General features: G+C 36.7%; 1 protein-coding gene across 8 annotated transcripts in view; it reads right to left on the bottom strand.

Annotated features, from left to right (window-relative positions):
• Positions 1-2,096: 2,096 nt before the first annotated feature.
• The window catches only part of sema3ab (sema domain, immunoglobulin domain (Ig), short basic domain, secreted, (semaphorin) 3Ab), a 166,572-nt gene continuing 150,694 nt past the window's right edge, over positions 2,097-17,974 (bottom strand). For 4 of the 8 annotated variants that reach the window (XM_073928845.1, XM_073928842.1, XM_073928844.1 and 1 more), the window contains 6 exons: positions 17,475-17,566; positions 17,205-17,246; positions 16,065-16,222; positions 13,453-13,520; positions 9,435-9,580; positions 2,097-6,905 (listed from right to left, as the gene is read on the bottom strand). In XM_073928845.1, coding sequence (XP_073784946.1) covers positions 6,438-6,905; positions 9,435-9,580; positions 13,453-13,520; positions 16,065-16,222; positions 17,205-17,246; positions 17,475-17,566 — 974 coding nt within the window. In that variant the 3' untranslated portion in view covers positions 2,097-6,437. 8 annotated transcript variants of the gene reach the window in all.

The following is a 17,974-nucleotide window of genomic DNA, read 5'->3' as shown; positions in this document are numbered from 1 at the left end:
ATCTGAAATCATTGAGCAGTTTCCCATTGATTATACATTTAGCTACAAAAGGAGAGAGTCTATCAGGCAGGAGTTATGCCTGTCCATAACACCGTATGTCACGAATAGCTGATTATTATAAGCACCGCCTGGAATCAAACACCAGACAACTTCTCATTAACAAGAACAGCTACTGTAAACGAGTACAGAAATGAGTGGTGCTGTAAATTCACATGCAGTTTGTACACAGTGGCATATATTTTGGACCATTTTTTTTTCATAGTCTATATGTTCACAGCTACATTCAGATATATGTGTTCTGCAGGTGTGAGAGTGTGTTCATGACCTCGACAATTTTGCTTGACAAAAATATTGTAGGACTTCTCAAGGAGCCTCGTCCCAGCTGTGATCTGTCTCTGATTCCAGCAGTTTCAGGCACACAGCTGTCCTTTCCTCATCCAAGGGACAGACTCTCTGTATTATATAACAATTGTACATATGTCCTCCCTTGCCTTTTTTTTTTACGCTAATTCAACATAAAATTGAACCCCATTTGATTTCTTGGTCATATTGTACATGATACACGAGTAAGTAATTTGTTTAGGTATTTTTTTTAATACAATGATGTGATCAAAGTGTAAAACTTTCTCTATTTACTAAAAATGTTTCATACTAAGACATATGTTTATTTCAATATGGGACCCTGGACCACAAAACCAGACTTCCTGTATATTGCATGGGTATATATTTGGTTAGATGCTTGTTTTATGCCAAATATCATTGGAATATTGTCAAAATTGTGTTTCATGAAGATGTATTGTACATTTCCTACTGAAAAAAACAAGACTCAATTTATGTTTAGGTTTTAAATTACAAGCATGTGATTTAGACCAGGGGTTCCCAAAGTGTTCCAGTGATTCACGACCCCCACTATTTTCAGAGGTGGTTATAAACATACAAATGTTGAATGCAATAGCTCTCACACACCAATAGGGCTATATAAGAAACACAAAAAGTACAACAGTCTAACAACTATAATTTTTTAAGAATTATTATATAAATTAAATTTTTTTTTTCTTTTTAAATATTTTCCAAATTATGCTTAACAGAGCAAAAAAATGTTCACAGTATGTCTGATAATATTTTTTCTTCTGGAGAAAGTCTTATTTGTTTTATTTCGGCTAGAATAAAAGCAGTTATTAATTTTTAAACACCATTTTAAGGACAATTCTTAGCCCCTTAGAGCTCATTTTTTTACAATAGTCTACAGAACAAACCATCGTTATACAATAACTTGCCTAATTACCCTAAACTGCCTAGTTCACCTAATTAACCTAGTTAGGCATTTAAATGTCACTTTAAGCTGTATTGAAGTGTCTTGAAAAATATCTAGTCAAATATTATTTACTGTCATCATGGCAAAGATAAAATAAATCAGTTATTAGAAATAAGTTATTAAAACTATTATGTTTAGAAATGTGTTGAAAAAATCTCTCTGTTAAACAGAAATTGGGGAAAAATAAACAAGCGGGCTAATAATTCAGGGGGGCTAATAATTGTGACTTCAACTGTATATTTATTCATTTGTTTAACTTAATGTTACCCTCACCTAATGAAACTGATCGACACAGGGGTTTCAGCACAAGCTATTGGTTCAATTTTGGAGACCACCACTTGTAGATTATCCTCGATGTTTACTCGCCTGTATTTATTTTAAATGTAAGTGAGTGCCATAAAGGTTTCAGAAAGTTTAGGCTGGTGGCCTAAAATCAATCTGTTCCAAATGATGCTGTTGCTGTGGGATAAGCTAATGCAAAAACCTTAGGAGTCGCAATCCAATGGAATATTTGTTTTAAACTGATGGCTTTTTTTACATGTTGTATTTTAATGCAACTACTGTTATCTTCTGTAGGTTATGGATAAAATACAGTAATTTTAACAATTTATTAAAATTGATTTGATTTTTGGAAATCACCCAGTGATCACCCACTCTCATTGTCCTGTGACCGTCACTTTGGGAAACATTGATTTAGACAACTTTAAACAATTTTCACATCTACACATCTTTTTTTATCGTATCTCGGCCAAATATCGCTCTACCCAAACAAACCATACATTAACAGAGAGCTTATTTATTTTACATTCAGGTGGTGTATGAATCTTACATAAAGAATGACTCTTATAACTGGTTTTGTGGTCAACGATCACATCTGTAAAATAATAACTGAACCACCCACTGTTTGAAATCGATGCAGCTTTTGAGAGGGAAAGTTGTCTCAGAGAGCAAGTTATTACATTTTGATCAGAGATTACCAAAATTCATTGGAATAATTCGTTGACTGCTGAATATACAATTTCAGGATCCAAAAAGGGAATAAACAATGCTGTTTCAACAACAAAAAAAAAGTCACATTATAGTAGCAAAATGAGTTCCAGACATAGTTGGGCCTGAATATCACATATAAAGAAAGAATTTAAAGACAAAACATGAATATCTAAACCTCTATTCCTTACTAAGGCAATCAGAAACAAAGTGCTATGCCATGAACTGACTGTACAGTATGCTCCAAAGTGGTGATGTGGATTGCTTTGTGTAAATTCTTTGTATCTGTTTTTTGTGAGTATAGTGAAAACCAAAATTTTCCAAAGAAACGTGACAAACATAACATAAAAAGCAACAGAATGGCAGTACCCCTTAATAAAAGCCACCGTTTTTCACAAACTTGACCACAAATGAATTTATATAAAGGTGAAAATGTGAACACAGACTAACAAATAACTTAACTGAGTGGAGAAAGTTAGTAAAGAGGGCTTGTGTTCCCTCATGATGCAGTGGTTTACAAAGACAACAACTAATAATAAAATAAATCTATTATGCAATATTTTAGATATACTCTTGACACAGTACAAAATTAAATACTAATCTAAAAAAAAATAACAGAACATTTTTGTTGTCAGGAAGAGCTTATTCACAGGAACAACACAGTTCCGTTAATGGATTTGCTGAGGCATTGCTTTTGGAGCAGATGAAAATAGAAAACACACGAATGAGGACAGAAAGAGGGAGGAAAAGATGAGGAAACCATATTAACACAATGGATGTGCACATAAACAAAAGGGCCTACCATTCTGATACAAAAGATATACAGTATATGTTAAAAGGATCGTTCACCCAATGAAAAATCTGCCATCATTTACTCATCATTTAGAGTTTTATTCTTCTGTTAAACATGAAAGAAGATATTTTGAAGAATGTTGGAATCGTTGACGGTAACACTTTATTTTGATGGGCTATTTGAGTATTAGTAGACTCTCTGCTTAATATCTGTTGACACTGCTCCTTCAACAGACATTTAACTGACTATCCGCTTATTAAGTGGTGGCGTGTTGGTGATGTATGTAATACTGTTTGCGGGTCCAAGCCGCCACTCATTTGAGTTGAGAAATCATTCATTTATGATCACTTTTTATTCATATCACACATTAAAGTTAATTTTACATAAATTCATAGTGTACACAACAATATCTGGGCTTGGTACAAATACCAAAATTTTTACAATTTATAAAAAAATGAATCACTTTCTGGTCATCGGATATTAGGCATGGACATATATATTGCAATCGTGATTTTTGAAAGTATTAAATCGCTTTGTAAATGTTTATTATTACCATTTCACGAGTCTCCCCATTCAGTTGAATAGAGCGATTTAACCCATAAGCCGCTTCGCGTGACGTCATACTTAACAAGGATAAGACACTTTGCAAGTACATGTCAACTTACATTGACAACAACCTAACAGTCTACTTATAATCTAATGCAAATTAGTTGGCATGTAAATGCAATGTAACTTAAATTCAACAAACAGACCATCAAAATAAAGTGTGACCCTATTGACTTCCACAGTATTTCTTTTTACGTATAGTGACCCTATTTCAGTTTGCAAAAAAAACTGGATTCACAACATTCAAAACTACGTTACTGAATTTTTATAGTTAATGTAATAATATTATTTTCAATAAACTTTGAACCCTCAACAATAACATGGTAACAAACAAATAAAAAAAAAAGCATTTACCACTATTTGTATGACCTTGTTTCTTTTAAATAGGTTATTAAAATTGATTATTTGATTATTTTACTAACCTTTTGAATAGGTTAGTAAAATAAACACTAATTTGCAATTAATAAAGGATAAAAAATGATGCAAAAAAGGATGCAGTAACAGATAAATTAAGTGATAACTTTAGAAAGCAAAAAGTCTAATGACGGACATTTTTGAAGATCACAGTCAGATGTATTTTGTTAGCCCCTAAATGAGCACATGTCTGGGAAAAAAGGTTGAATGGTCACTCTATTTTTTGTGCTACTATGAATGTCTATAACCCCTTTCATACATAAAGACCTTTCCAGAAAATCTTCCGGAAAGGGATGATGTTTGAACAAGCCTTTTTTGAAAATACCTGTAAACTAGTTTTAAAGAAGTTGTAACATTACCGGTAATTTGCCAGAATGCTTCTCTGTGTAAATGCAGAAGGGAAATTGCTAGAAAGAGCACGTACATGTTTAGAACGCGCAAACGTGAGACATCCAACCAATCAGAACATTCAGACACATTCACATCTGTGCTGTTTATGAAAACAAAAGCCTTTGAATATTTTTCTAGACACATTTAGCTGCTAGTTGTTAGTCAGATAGCATTTCTATGTCTCTTCTTAATGCCAAATGTGGAAAAAATGATCGATAAAATGCTTATGAAAAGGGCAACATGATGGCGCAGTGGGTAGCACAATTGCCTCACAGCAAGAAAGTCGCTGGTTCAAACCCCGGTTGGGTCAGTTGGCATTTCTTTATGGACTTGTGCAATGGGTGAATTAAATAAACTAAATTAGCCGTAGTGTATGAATGTGCACGAATGTTTCCCATTACTGGGTTGCAGCATGGAAGGGGATCCGCTGTGTAAAACATTTGCTGGGATAAGCTGCTTATTTATTACGCTGTGGCAACCTGTGATGAATAAAGGGAGTAAGCCTAAGGAAAATGAATGAATGAATGTGTATGATAATCCGCTGCGAGTTTACCTGCAAGTGCTGTGATATGCGCGCATGTGAAGAAGTGCTCTGGTGAGTGCTAGCACCGTCTCTGAGACAAAAGCTGCTCTATGAATGCTTAAGTTTTAAATAAAATTAAAACCATCAACAAAAGCCTGACCTCTATTATGTTTAAAAATACAAGGGCAGCCATTTAGAGGCCATTTCAGGTTCGAGAGTTTACACTTAGCTGTTGATTGAATGTAAAGCTTGTTTGGCATGCTGTCCCGGGAGAGAGCCCTGAGCTCACAAGATCCTCAAGCCCAGTGCTCCCTCCCATTTGCAAGGCGAGAGGGGAGTTTGAGCTCGGGTAGATCTCGAGAACTCCCCTGCTGTAGTAGCTAATGAACAGATAGTGATTGCTCTTATAACTACTTACTAGGAGCATGTCTATGGTGCCGATTTGGATTAGTCAATTAACTTAAGTTGCATGTTTTTGGAAGGTGGGAAGAACCCAGGGGAACCCAGGTGAGCATGGGGAGAATGTGTAAATGGCAAAAAGGCAACAGTGCTAACCACTAGGTCACCGTGCCACCCTTCTAGGAAAGAAGGAGAATTAGGGGTGGAAGGCGGTATTCTTCAAAACGAAGATGACTGTTATATGGAACTTAGGGTGTTTATAGTGGCTAAGGAATCATCTGATTGGTGAATCACACACTGAATAATGCGTGACTGGCTGCAAGCAGTAATAAGCATGAGATCCTCTCGAAATTAGTTTATAAATAAACTACACTTAATGATTTACAGCGATTTTGGAATGGATCTGTGAAAGGTCCTTTCTAGAAAAAAAAAATTGTAATGTCCTTGCCTGTGTGAACAGTGCTTTTTAAATTTACTAATAAACTTTCCAGATATTTACCGATATCACTGTGTAAAAGGGGCTAATGGTTATCAATTTCTCTTCAAAATATCTTCTTTCCTTCTCATAAATGTTTCGAATCACATAAGTATGATTCAGCGGTGAGTAAATGTTCATTTTCGGGTGACCTATCCAGTTTAACTAAGGTAAAACACTCTATACACATAATATTACAGACAAGATCATAATCCAGAATGCACTGGGGTTGTGCTTCAGCTAAACAGAGGTTAAACAGTGGTTTTCAGCATCCATGTTTTTCCCTCATAAACGAAACAGGTTTTAATACGGACTGAAACCTGTTTCACAGTATGGTTTTGTATTCATGTCATATTTACAGGCATCCTCGCGTCCTCTCAAAACCGTTTGAGTCTCGATACATAGTGTGAATGAAGTTTCATCTCTCTTGCACACATACATGACAGGAAGTGAAATTCCCCATTTCCTGTCTGCAGCGGTATGTCTGTAGAACAGCAGAAGTTTTTTATTTATATAGATATATTTGGTGTCCATGTCACACACTTCTCGGCGCCCGCTGCATCTCGTGGGTCCTGCGATTGCGCCCTTTCTTGTTTTCCTGTAGCAGCTTCCACTTGGCGTGTGATTGGCTGGAGTGGAGGATCTGGCTGGTGTGTGATTGGCTGGCGTGCAGTAGATTGGCTTTCTGTCTGCGTTGTTTGCGTTCTCTCTTCCACACCTGTTCGCAGAGCTGATCGACGCTGTTGGGGCTCGGCGGATTGATGAGGGACAGAAAGTCGCGGTACCACATCTTGCCGTTGGCGGGATCGTTGGTGTCTGGTGGGTCTCGGTGAAGCAGATCATCCAGGTGTTCGGCAGGAATGACGTTGAGCGTGAGACGGAGGAGGGTCTGGATGAAGCCGTGCTCGACGGCATGGCAGTAATACACACCTGAGTCCTTCTGATGGAGGCTTCGGATCAGAAGACCCTGTTCTGTGCCCAACACTCGCTCGTCTGACTTTATCTAAAACAAAACACAGACACACAACACTGTAAGCATACTATGGACAACAGCTGTTCAGGTATTTTGGCTGCAGTTGACCCTATTAACCCAAATGTATGATTAGATAAATGTTTGTAGTCAAATAATTATAAACAAGAGCTTGATGATCCATACTAGACACTGATCTAAACAACTAACATTTAAGACATCATGTCTGTCATAACAACATCAATACAACAATAATACACCTGCTTATTTTTGTCATATCTAATATACTATTTATACACTTCCCACCCACTTTATTAGGTACAGACCCCCTTTTGCCTTCAGAACTGCCTTAATCCTTGGTGGTATAGATTCAACAAGGTACTGGAAATACTCCTCAGAGATTTTGGTCCATATTGACATGATAGCATCATGCAGTTGCTGCAGATTTGGCAGCTGCAAATCCATGATGCAAATCGCCCGTTCCATCACATTCCAAAGGTGCTATTGGATTGAGCTCTGGTGACTGTGGAGGCCATTTGAGTACAGTGCACTCATTTTTTTATGTTCATCCTGCTGGAAGTAGCCATCAGAAATTGGCGCACTGTGATCATAAAGGGGTGGACATGGTAAACATCAATTCACAGGTAGGCTGTGGCATTGACACAATGCTCAGTTGGCACTAATGGGTTCAAAGTGTGGCAAAAAAAAATTCCCCACACTTTTAAACCACCACCAGCCTGAATCGTTGATACAAGGCATGATGGATCCATGTTTTCATGTTGTTGACACCAAATTCTGACCCTACCATCAGAAGGTTGCAGCAGAAATCGAGACCGATCATCAACATTTTCTAATATTCTATTGTTCAACTTTGATGAGCCTATACAAATTGCAGCCTTGGTTTCCTGTCCTTAGCTGACACCCAGTGTGGTCTTCTGCTGCTGTAGCCCATCCATCTCAAGGTTGGACATGTTGTGTGTTCAGAGATGCTCTTCTGCATATCTCGGTTGTAACGAGTGGTTATTTGAGTCTTTCTATCGCCTCGAAACAGTCTGGCCATTCTCCTCTGACCTTTGGCATAAACAAGGCATTTGTGCCCACAGATTTTTTGCTCACTGGATATTTAACTTTTTCATACTCTGACCAGCCCATCTGGCACCAACACCCATGCCAAGTTCAAAGTCACTTAAATCAAATAAAAGAATTCTTCCCCATTCTGATGCTCGGTTTGAACTGCAGCAGATCGTCTTGACCATGTCTACATGCCTAAATACATTAAGTTGCTGCCATGTGATTGGCTGATTAGAAATTTGCATTAACGAGCAGTTGGACAGGTGTACCTAATAAAGTGGCCAGTGAGTATATTTTTAAGGTCAATATTATTAGCCCCCAGAATGGCTATAGAAATACAATAACTTACTTTGTAATAATAATAATAATAACAATAATAATAATGATGATAATGCCTTACATTTAGCACATTTCTGGACACTCAAATCGCTTTACACCAGTGGTTCTCAAACTTTTCAGAAAAAAATGGTCTCTCCAAGTACCACCAAAAATAAGCAGTATTGAAATACAGTAGCGTAGTAGGCCCAGTAAAGCAGCTACAACTCTGCACAGTTAAAACAACGTAGCAGATTACCTCAGAAATATAGGCTATATTCATAAATAGCATATTATATGCATATTTTTTGATAAATTTTAAATATATGTAGCATGTACATGACATATTTCATTCCTCCGCGTACCACTAGAAGGACGCCTGCGTACCACTAGTGGTACACGTACCAAAGTTTGAGAACCACTGCTTTACACAATGGGGGGGATCTCCTCATCCACCACCCGTGTGCAGCATCCACCTGGATGACGTGACGGCAGTCACATTGCACCACACTGCACACCACACAACAGCTGATTGGTGAGACAGAGTGATGAAGCTAATTATGATATAGGGATGGTTAGGAGGCCATGATGGACTGAGGTCAGTGAGCAAATTTGGCCAGAATATCGGGGTTAAACCCCTACTATTTTTCGAAGGACATCCTGGGATTTTTAATGACCACAGAGAGTTGGGACCTCAGTTTAACATCTTATTCGAAAGTCAGATTTAATTAGTAACCTAATTAACCTAGTCAAGCATTAGTTAAGCATAAGTAAAATATGGCCAAACTAAACAAAGACCAATTAAAAGGCTTATTTTTGAATGAAACTGGGCAGCACGGTGGCTCAATGGTTAGCACTGTTGCCTCACAGCAAGAAGGTCTCTGGTTTGAGTCCTGGCTGGGCCAGTTGGCATTTCTATTTGGAGTTTGCATGTTCTCCCTGTGTTCGTGTGAGCTTCCTCCAGGTGCTGCGGTTTCCCCAACAGTCCAAAGACATGCGCTATAGGTGAATTGGATGAACTAAATTGGCTGTAGTGTACGAGTTCTGCTGTTTCCCAGTACTGGGTTGTAGCTGGAAGGGTATCCGCTGTGTAAAACATATGCTGGAATAGTGGGCAGTTAAGATGAAAGGAAATGAATGAATGAAACATTTCACTGTTTATACATAAGATCAAACCTCCAGTTTGTGGTCCTCCCCGTGTCTCTGAAACTGCCAGTAAATGAGGGCACGCTGAGATTTAGGACTGCACTCTAGAAAAGAGCTGCTGTTTTCAACTCCATACACAGTCTTATCCAGCAAGCCCGTCTCGCCATCTGCCTCATCTGCTCAGACAGAGAAAGAGACAAAAAAAGTGAGAAATCTTGATTCGGGACATGAGCGGCGAGAACACAAACTGACAGTTCAGACCATATGCTGCAATCACACCACAGAGTCACACCCAGCAGGTCTACATCTCAGCTGTGTGTCTCGCAGTGTGTCTACTGGGATCCAAGGCCAAGAGAGAGAGAGAGAGAGAGATCACTGGTTGTGTTAAATGACGTCTATTTCACTGTCTTTCATTTTCTTCTGCTGTTCCTTTTAAGTCTGAACTATGAAACGTCTGTGGTTCAGCAGTGCCACTATAATGAGGTGTGTTTGACCAGAACTCAGGAAATCAGTGTGTGGTCTTGAACGTGATCCTGGTGACCTCAAAATGTACACTAAACCGTTCAAAAGATCTGGGTCAGATGTGTCTTATTTTTACAATGAGCTTCCATTATTTAATAATAGTTTATATAGTTACTTATATTAATCAACGACAATGAATAATACATTTATTACAGTCTTTGTTCATCATTTTTAAAAGTTGTCGAAAAAAGTGGTCCAAGCATTAACTAATCATAGTGCATTAACAACAAATCAGTGTGCCAACTCTGAATATAAATATTGCATTTGTGAATGTTGAAATGAACATTAACACCGATTAATAAATTATGCATTAAGTATTGTTTATTCTTAGTTTATACAAGTCTGAATACATAAACTAACTTTAACTTATGGAAACTTATTGTAAAGTGTGAACAAAAAAGATGTTTATTCAGAAAGGATGCATTAATCATAAGCAACTTATCACATTTGTAACACTGCACCACAAAACCATTCATAAGGGAAGTTTTTCTGAAAAAATTGGATTTGTTATTATAGCCCAATAAAAAGTTTAAATATCAAGACAATCACATTTTAAGTTCCTAGTAATGCATATTTCTAATTATAAACAATGTAAGTATATACTTCTGGTAGGGAATTTACAAAATGTCTTCATTGAACACAATCTTTACTTAATTTTGTAAAGATATTTGGCATAAATGACAATTTTGGACTCATACAATGTATTATTAGTTACATTTACCTTTAAGACTGGTTTTGTGGTTTAATGTTCACATTTATGGTGTTAAAAAAATGTATTTAAGAATAACTAAACTGATTTTTAATTTCTTAACAGAAAACATTATTATATTACAATACAATTTGGTGGATTTTATCTTTAAAAAAAATCATATTGGAGTTGATTAGATTGAAGAGCTGTGAAGACTATATCCAATAATTATATTATATTATATTATATTATATTATATTATATTATATTATATTATATTATATTATATTATATTATATTATATTTTTAGATTAGTATTATATATTATTATCTTTCATGGTCACAAAGATTAATTTTCTTTGCCTAATGATAATGGTGCTCACTAATATAGAGAATAACACCTGCTGGAGTGACTTTGTGATTTTTTTATTTTTATTTTTTTAACGGTCATGCTCAAAGAGCAGCATTTTGCAGCTAAGGATGCTGTAAGTCCTTCGACACAGCCTTGCGGTTTCTTAAAAGGCCAAAACCCAGCAGTTTTGAAAGTTAAATGTACATCTATGTGGACATGTTTAAGTGCATGTTCTGGAGCTTGTATTCCTGCAAACAGCTGTGGAACAGTTCCTCAGCAGTTAAACATGTGTCATTAACGTAGCAAAATGACCTTTTTAAGCGCGTTTCATTACAGAAGCTTTAATTAAACTTTAATCTGGCATGTGTGGCATGTATAAAGAACTTTCATCCTTGCCTTTAAACATAGTTTCCAGGCACATCCTGTATTATATTTTACAAAGAAGGAAGCATGACGCACTGATTGCCTTCTTTTGAGCATGTAATCATGCTTTCCATAAAGTTAAATAATAAAGTTTACAAGTTCAACATTGTTGTTGGTTCTAGAGCAACAGATTCTCTTCGCTTTTTTTTTTAATGCTAGGTTAGAACTTGTTAGGCTCTGTTTCCACCTGGTATTAACATGTGTTTAAATGTGACTCTTGTGAACACTTGTTGAGGCTCTTCCTTCAATCAGAGTTGTTTAAAGTTACTTTAAAAAAGTAATATATTACAACCTTGGGCCTATGTTAATCTTATTTTATTTTAAATTGCAAATATAAAGTCACACATACGTTCACATCCCTTAAAAAAGTAACTCATTTATAAAACACATCTCACTTGTGTGTGTGCACTTGCATGGGTCAAAAGCAGAGGACCAATTTTGAGTATGGTACTTGAAAATACTTATTTCACTTTATTTTATATAGAGATCTGATATATGGCAATATAAATGACATATATGACATACAAGTTCATGTTTGGATTTTACACATTATAAAATACATGTCATATACGCAAGATATGTTTAAAATGTTAGCAAAAATGGCATTTTATACAAACACACAATTTTATACATGTTTACAGGGACATTCCCTGGAAAAATTGCTATTACATTGCCCTACTCCAAGGACTTCCGGTTTCGTCATGTAGTGGAGAGACATGTGGTGTCAGCGTTTTAAAGCAATTTTCACTACTTTACAAATATATCACATTTTTTGCAATTATTTTCTCTTCAACAGTTCACTTAAATTCAATCATCTTGCTCCAATGAGCAAAGGAATCCATGCCGGTGTTAAACATAACTCTCAGCCCTAAGTTTGCCATCTTGGCCCTGAAAACGGCAACATGGTGTATGAAACATCCCCGCTAACGGCTGCCAAACTCGTCGGCGAGTTATATAAATTGAGAAAAGAACATTACTGGCGAACTTACTGTACTGTTGAATTAATCTTTGGAGTCTCTCAGTTCATGGATTGCCTCTATTAGGTCCTCGTTGGCGGCACAAGCATCCACTATCACTGTCATGGAGACCAGCGTCACCGATCACAGTGACAGGATGACCCATATTGAAAAAAAGGGCCTTGAATATTCAGTTGAGGTCGGTAGCTGAGGACAATGTCGTTTAAAAGAGAATGTGGAGGATCTTGTTTCACAGTCGAAGCACCAAAATATTCACGTTTTTGTCCTCCCGGAGGATGTTGAGGGAAAGGACATTAGGCGGTTCATGACTGACTTTTTTGTGTGTGTCCTTCGGGATGTCATTTCTGCCCCACCGGAGATTGACAGGGCTCATCACAGTAATTGACCTAAACCTTGCCAGGGTCAAAATCCCTGTCCGATTATAATGTGTTTTCATTGTTTTATTGAGAAAGATGCTGTGCTTAGAAAAAGCCATGAAAGAAATCTTATACAAGGGGCAGAGAGTCAAATTCTATGAGGATTTCTGCTCCTCGGTGGCCAAAAGAAGAGTCTCATTTAACAACATGAAGGGTCTGCTGTACAAGCACAATGTTCATTTTGTAATGTTTTATCCTGCCAGACTTCGTGTGTCACAAAAGGGGTCTGAATACTACTTTGATTCCCCTCAAAGCCGCAGAACGTTTCTAGCATCAACACTTCTGAGAGTGATTATTGGGACGATGACTGACTGCCTTTAAAGTGGCATTCTATTAAGTAATTATTATTTCTCTATTTATATTATAATTTTTTGGAGTGATCTGTGAGTAATTTGTGTACATTGCTCAACTCCAACTCCCCCACAGGAAACCTGCAGCAAAATTTGAATTTCAAAAGACCTCGATAAGTATTTTTAAGCATTTTGAATTACAGGGACATGAGGTGTGACCCTGTAAACCCTAACAGAGTACATTTAAGTCATGCCCATGTTAATATACAACTTTGTTTCCCTGTAAACCACATACATCTGTACACACACACACACACACACACACACACACACCACATAAATATGATTAAAAAATGAACAAATAGCACTGCTGGTATTACCGTGGTGTTGTAGATCCGAACACTGAGTCAGTGGGTCTCCATTCCTAATATCCTGACGCCTCGTTCTCCTGCAAGTGGACAACAAACACAGAACATTAGAGAGGAGAGAAACTCGCGTATTGACACCCACACACATCTGTCTTGCAGAAAACCTCTCACCGTGCTGCATGAAGTAAACCAATTTCTGCGCCACATGAGTGCAAGTGTGTCTGAAATGAAACCTGTTTTAGCTCTGGGCTGTTTAACTTTATGAAAAGACGTATCTCGAGACGTCTTGTCCTGAATGTTCATTTGAGGCAGTCTGGTAATGTTGGCAATATGTGAGGCCTTTTCAACACCAGTAGCATACAAAGAGCCTTTCTGAGAAGAAGCCCGTCCACAAATATTATCTGCTACTGGAACATGGCATGGGCTGTAACTGTGAGACCTGTCCTGATCTTGGTTTTGGAAACTGAAGATGAAGAATAAAGTAGGGTATGTTTGCTTTAGATGGCACAGAGGATATGAATTTAAATTTGCTGAAAACCATTGAGGTGTTTCTGAGTGCCTCAATGGACAGAGTTCAAGGATTTGACTCCTCAAATATTAAGGTCAAGAACTTAAAATGCGATATGATATATTGTGAAAAGTGCTTGCAAAACTTCTAATGTTCAGGCTGTGGTTAACTGGAAATAATAAGGTCAAGAACTGAAAAGTGCTTTCAAAACTCATAATGTTCAGGCTTAGGTTACCTGAAACTCAAATTTGATAAAGATAATAGTTGATAACTAGTAACTTTTTTATTTCAAGAAAACTAAAAACTAAAATATTAATTTGAAAAGTGAAAAAAGTATGGCTTGGCAAACAACACTAACCGGTCACTTTATTAGGTACACCAACTGCTCCTTAACGCAAATTTCTAATCAGCCAATCACATGGCAGCAACTCAATGCATTTAGGCATGTAGACATGGTCAAGACGATCTGCTGCAGTTCAAACTGAGCATCAGAATGGGGAGGAAAGGTGATTTAAGAGACTTTAAACATGGCATGGTTGTTGGTGCCAGACGGACTGGTCTGAATATTTCAGAAACTGCTGATCTACTGGGATTTTCACGCACGACCATCTGTAGGTTTTACAGAGAATGGTCTGAAAAAGAGAAAATATCCAGTGAGCGGCAGTTCTGTGGGCACAAATGCTTTGTTAATGCCAGTCAGAGGAGAATGGCCAGACTGGTTCGAGCTGTAAGAAAGGCAACAGTTACTCAAATAACCATGCTCGTTACAACCGAGGTATGCAGAAGAGCATCTCTGAACATATAACACGTTGAACCTTGAGTCGGATGGGCTACAGCAGCAGAAGACCAAACCAGGGGCCACTCCTGTCAGCTAAGATCAGGAAACTGAGGCTACAATTTGCACAGGCCTATATGAAATTTGACAATAGAAGATTGGAAAAATGTTGCCTGGTCTGACAAGTCTTGACTTCTGCTGCAACATATAGATGGTAGGATCAGAAATTGGCTTCAACAACATGAAAGCATGAATCCATTCTGCTTTGTTCAGGCTGGTGGTGGTGTAATAGTGTGGGGGTTATTTTCTTGGCACACTTTGGACCCATTAGTACTAATTGAGCATCATTTTAATGCCACAGCTTATCCGAATATTGTTGCTGACCATGTCCATCCCTTTATGACCACAGTATACCCATCTTCTGATGGCTACTTTCAGCAGGATAACACACCATGTCATGTAGCGTGAATCATTTCAGACTGGTTTCTTGAACATGACAATGAGTTCACTGTTCTCAAATGGCCTCCACAGTCGTCAGATCTCAATCCAATAGAGCAGCTTTGGGGTGTGGTGAACTGGGATATTCGCTTTATGGATGTGCAGCCAACAAATCTGCAGCAACTACGTGATGCTATCATGTCAATCTCTAAAGAATATTTCCAGTACCTTGCTGAATTTATGCTATGAAGAATTAAGGTAGTTTGGAAGCCAAAAGGGGATCCAACACAGTAATGGTAAAGTGCACCTAATAAAGTGGCCTGAATATATATATATATATATATATATATATATATATATATATATATATATATATATATATATATATATATATATATATATATATAAACAAATAAGACTTTCTCCAGAAGAAAAAATATTATCAGACACATATATATAGACACACACACACACATATACATATATACACACACACACACACACCATATATATATATATATATATATATATATATATATATATATATATATATATATATATATATATATATATACATACAACATTAGTATTTATATTAAATGAATATTAGTGTTAAATATAATAGTAAAATAGTATTAATAATTAATAATAAATAAAAAAACAGATATTCTATTAATATCATAGTGTTTTGGTTTTGAGCCTTAAATAGCAATGTCATTACTAAAAGTTTGTTTGAATTAAATGTTATCACACACACATACAGAAAACACACACATTGAATTATAATAGGCATGTATTAAAAAAAAACCTAAGACGAACTCAAGAGCCCACTGTGGAAAAAATGTCATCTGTCATCTTCATCTCAGATCAACTGTGGAGTGTTTCTGTGTATCCTCATTGTACCTCTTAGCTGTTGGAAAGTATCGGGAACACTGAGAGCCATCCCATGCGCAGTAAGGGTCACGTGCCAGACAGCATTCAGCGCAGGCCTTCCCATAGACGTCACATCGATGAAGTGGCATCTGAGAAACCCCGATGGCAGATCCAAGATAGAGTTGTTGCTGTAAAGACAAAGCCAAGACACTGTGACTTCCCTGAAACAGGAACCACAAAGTTTTTTGTTGTGATGTGACAGAGTTAATGACTGCTTGACTGAGGATAAGGGAAGTTTTCACCGTTTCATACCCAGCTGTTTAATTATATATGCCTTTAGATAAGCTCTCAGTGTCTGCTTGATTATTCACACCGCCTAAAGGGGAGCTCACACTGCACTCCTTAATGTAAAAGCAGCTGCTGTGAGTGTGTGTGTGTGTGTGTGGCCTCTAATGGCAAAACCTCGTGTTGTCGCGTTGTGTGACTGACTGTGACAGCAGCTCCTGCTCTGCGTAATGTAGACTGAGGCCAACTAAGCATATGTGTGTGTATTTGTGTGTGTGTAACCTAGTCTGAGAGCTGTGTTAAGTTTTTGCTACATGATAAATCTAGCTGGTGTACGGTATAACACCTGTGTCAACAAAATGCTGAGCTACATGAATATTTTTCAAGCTATCTATCTATCTATCTATCTATCTATCTATCTATCTATCTATCTATCTATCTATCTATCTATCTATCTATCTATCTATCTATCTATCTATCTATCTATCTATCTATCTATCTATCTATCTATCTATCTATCTATCTATCTATCTATCTATCTATCTATCTATCTATCTATCTATCTATCTATCTATCTATCTATCTATCTATCTATCTATCTATCTATCTATCTATCTATCTATCTATCTATCTATCTATCTATCTATCTATCTAATCTGTTTATCTACACTTGTACACAGTTATCAGTGAATGAGAATCTTTGTTTTCTTTAAAACATTGTCTATTTTGCCCTGCTCCCCTGCTCCTCACCTACTGTATAATACCAATTATGCTCCTAAGACTTGCCAAATCAAATCATGTTTAATGCTGCCACTTATGAAAAGTTGGTTTTACTACCTTCACTGAATTAAGAGATCAGTTGTTTCAAGCTCTAAAAATGCTAACCTGTTTTGTTGAAAGCTCCATGGCAGTGATAGCAGTTGGTTCCTGTTAAAAAAGAGTGTTTTAATGATGTTTAATTGACATCATGAATATTATAAAAAATTTGTCAGTCAAAAGGAGAAAATATTTTTATCCTTAAAGTATCACAAGAAATTGTCAGTATAAAAAAGGGGAACATAATAAATCATTTTGAACATGCTATAGGGTAGAATGTGCAGTATATGGTTTTCTAAAGGAGAAAAAACTCTGCACATATAAACTCTATTAACTCACTCTGAACACAGTCATCTCCTCCAACAGGACTTCCTCAAGGTCATGCCATGTTCCTCTTGGGATGGAAACCACCTTAAGGACTGTGCCCATGTCTATGGTAGAAAAATAACAACTTGTATTTTACATAAAGTGTATTATAAAAATAAAAACAAATCACTTTAGTTTGATGGTTCCTTTCAGATATTTGGTTATTTCTAAGTACAGCAAATTATTTAACGTTCAATAGAGTATTAGTGGATGTTTTGTAAAAAAGTAAAAAGTGAATTTCCCAGTAGCTTTTTGCTCTAGTCAATTATTGTTAAAGTCAAGAGGTTGTCTACTGATGGACCATCAGAAATCCCTGTAAGCAAAATACAATCTGATTAAGTCTGTGTTTACACCAATATTTTTAACATTAAAATGACCTTTTCGAATGAAAACACTCCTCGTCTATACTGGCATTATTACTGCCTTTTAATTTACATCTTGATGGCATCCGTACTTGTTTTCTTGTTTAATAG

Source organism: Danio rerio, chromosome 18 (assembly GCF_049306965.1).
Source record: "Danio rerio strain Tuebingen ecotype United States chromosome 18, GRCz12tu, whole genome shotgun sequence".
In the NCBI taxonomy this organism is placed as follows: domain Eukaryota; kingdom Metazoa; phylum Chordata; class Actinopteri; order Cypriniformes; family Danionidae; genus Danio; species Danio rerio.
The sequence above is the reverse complement of the archived record's forward strand: the minus strand, read 5'-3'. Positions and strand labels throughout refer to the sequence as shown.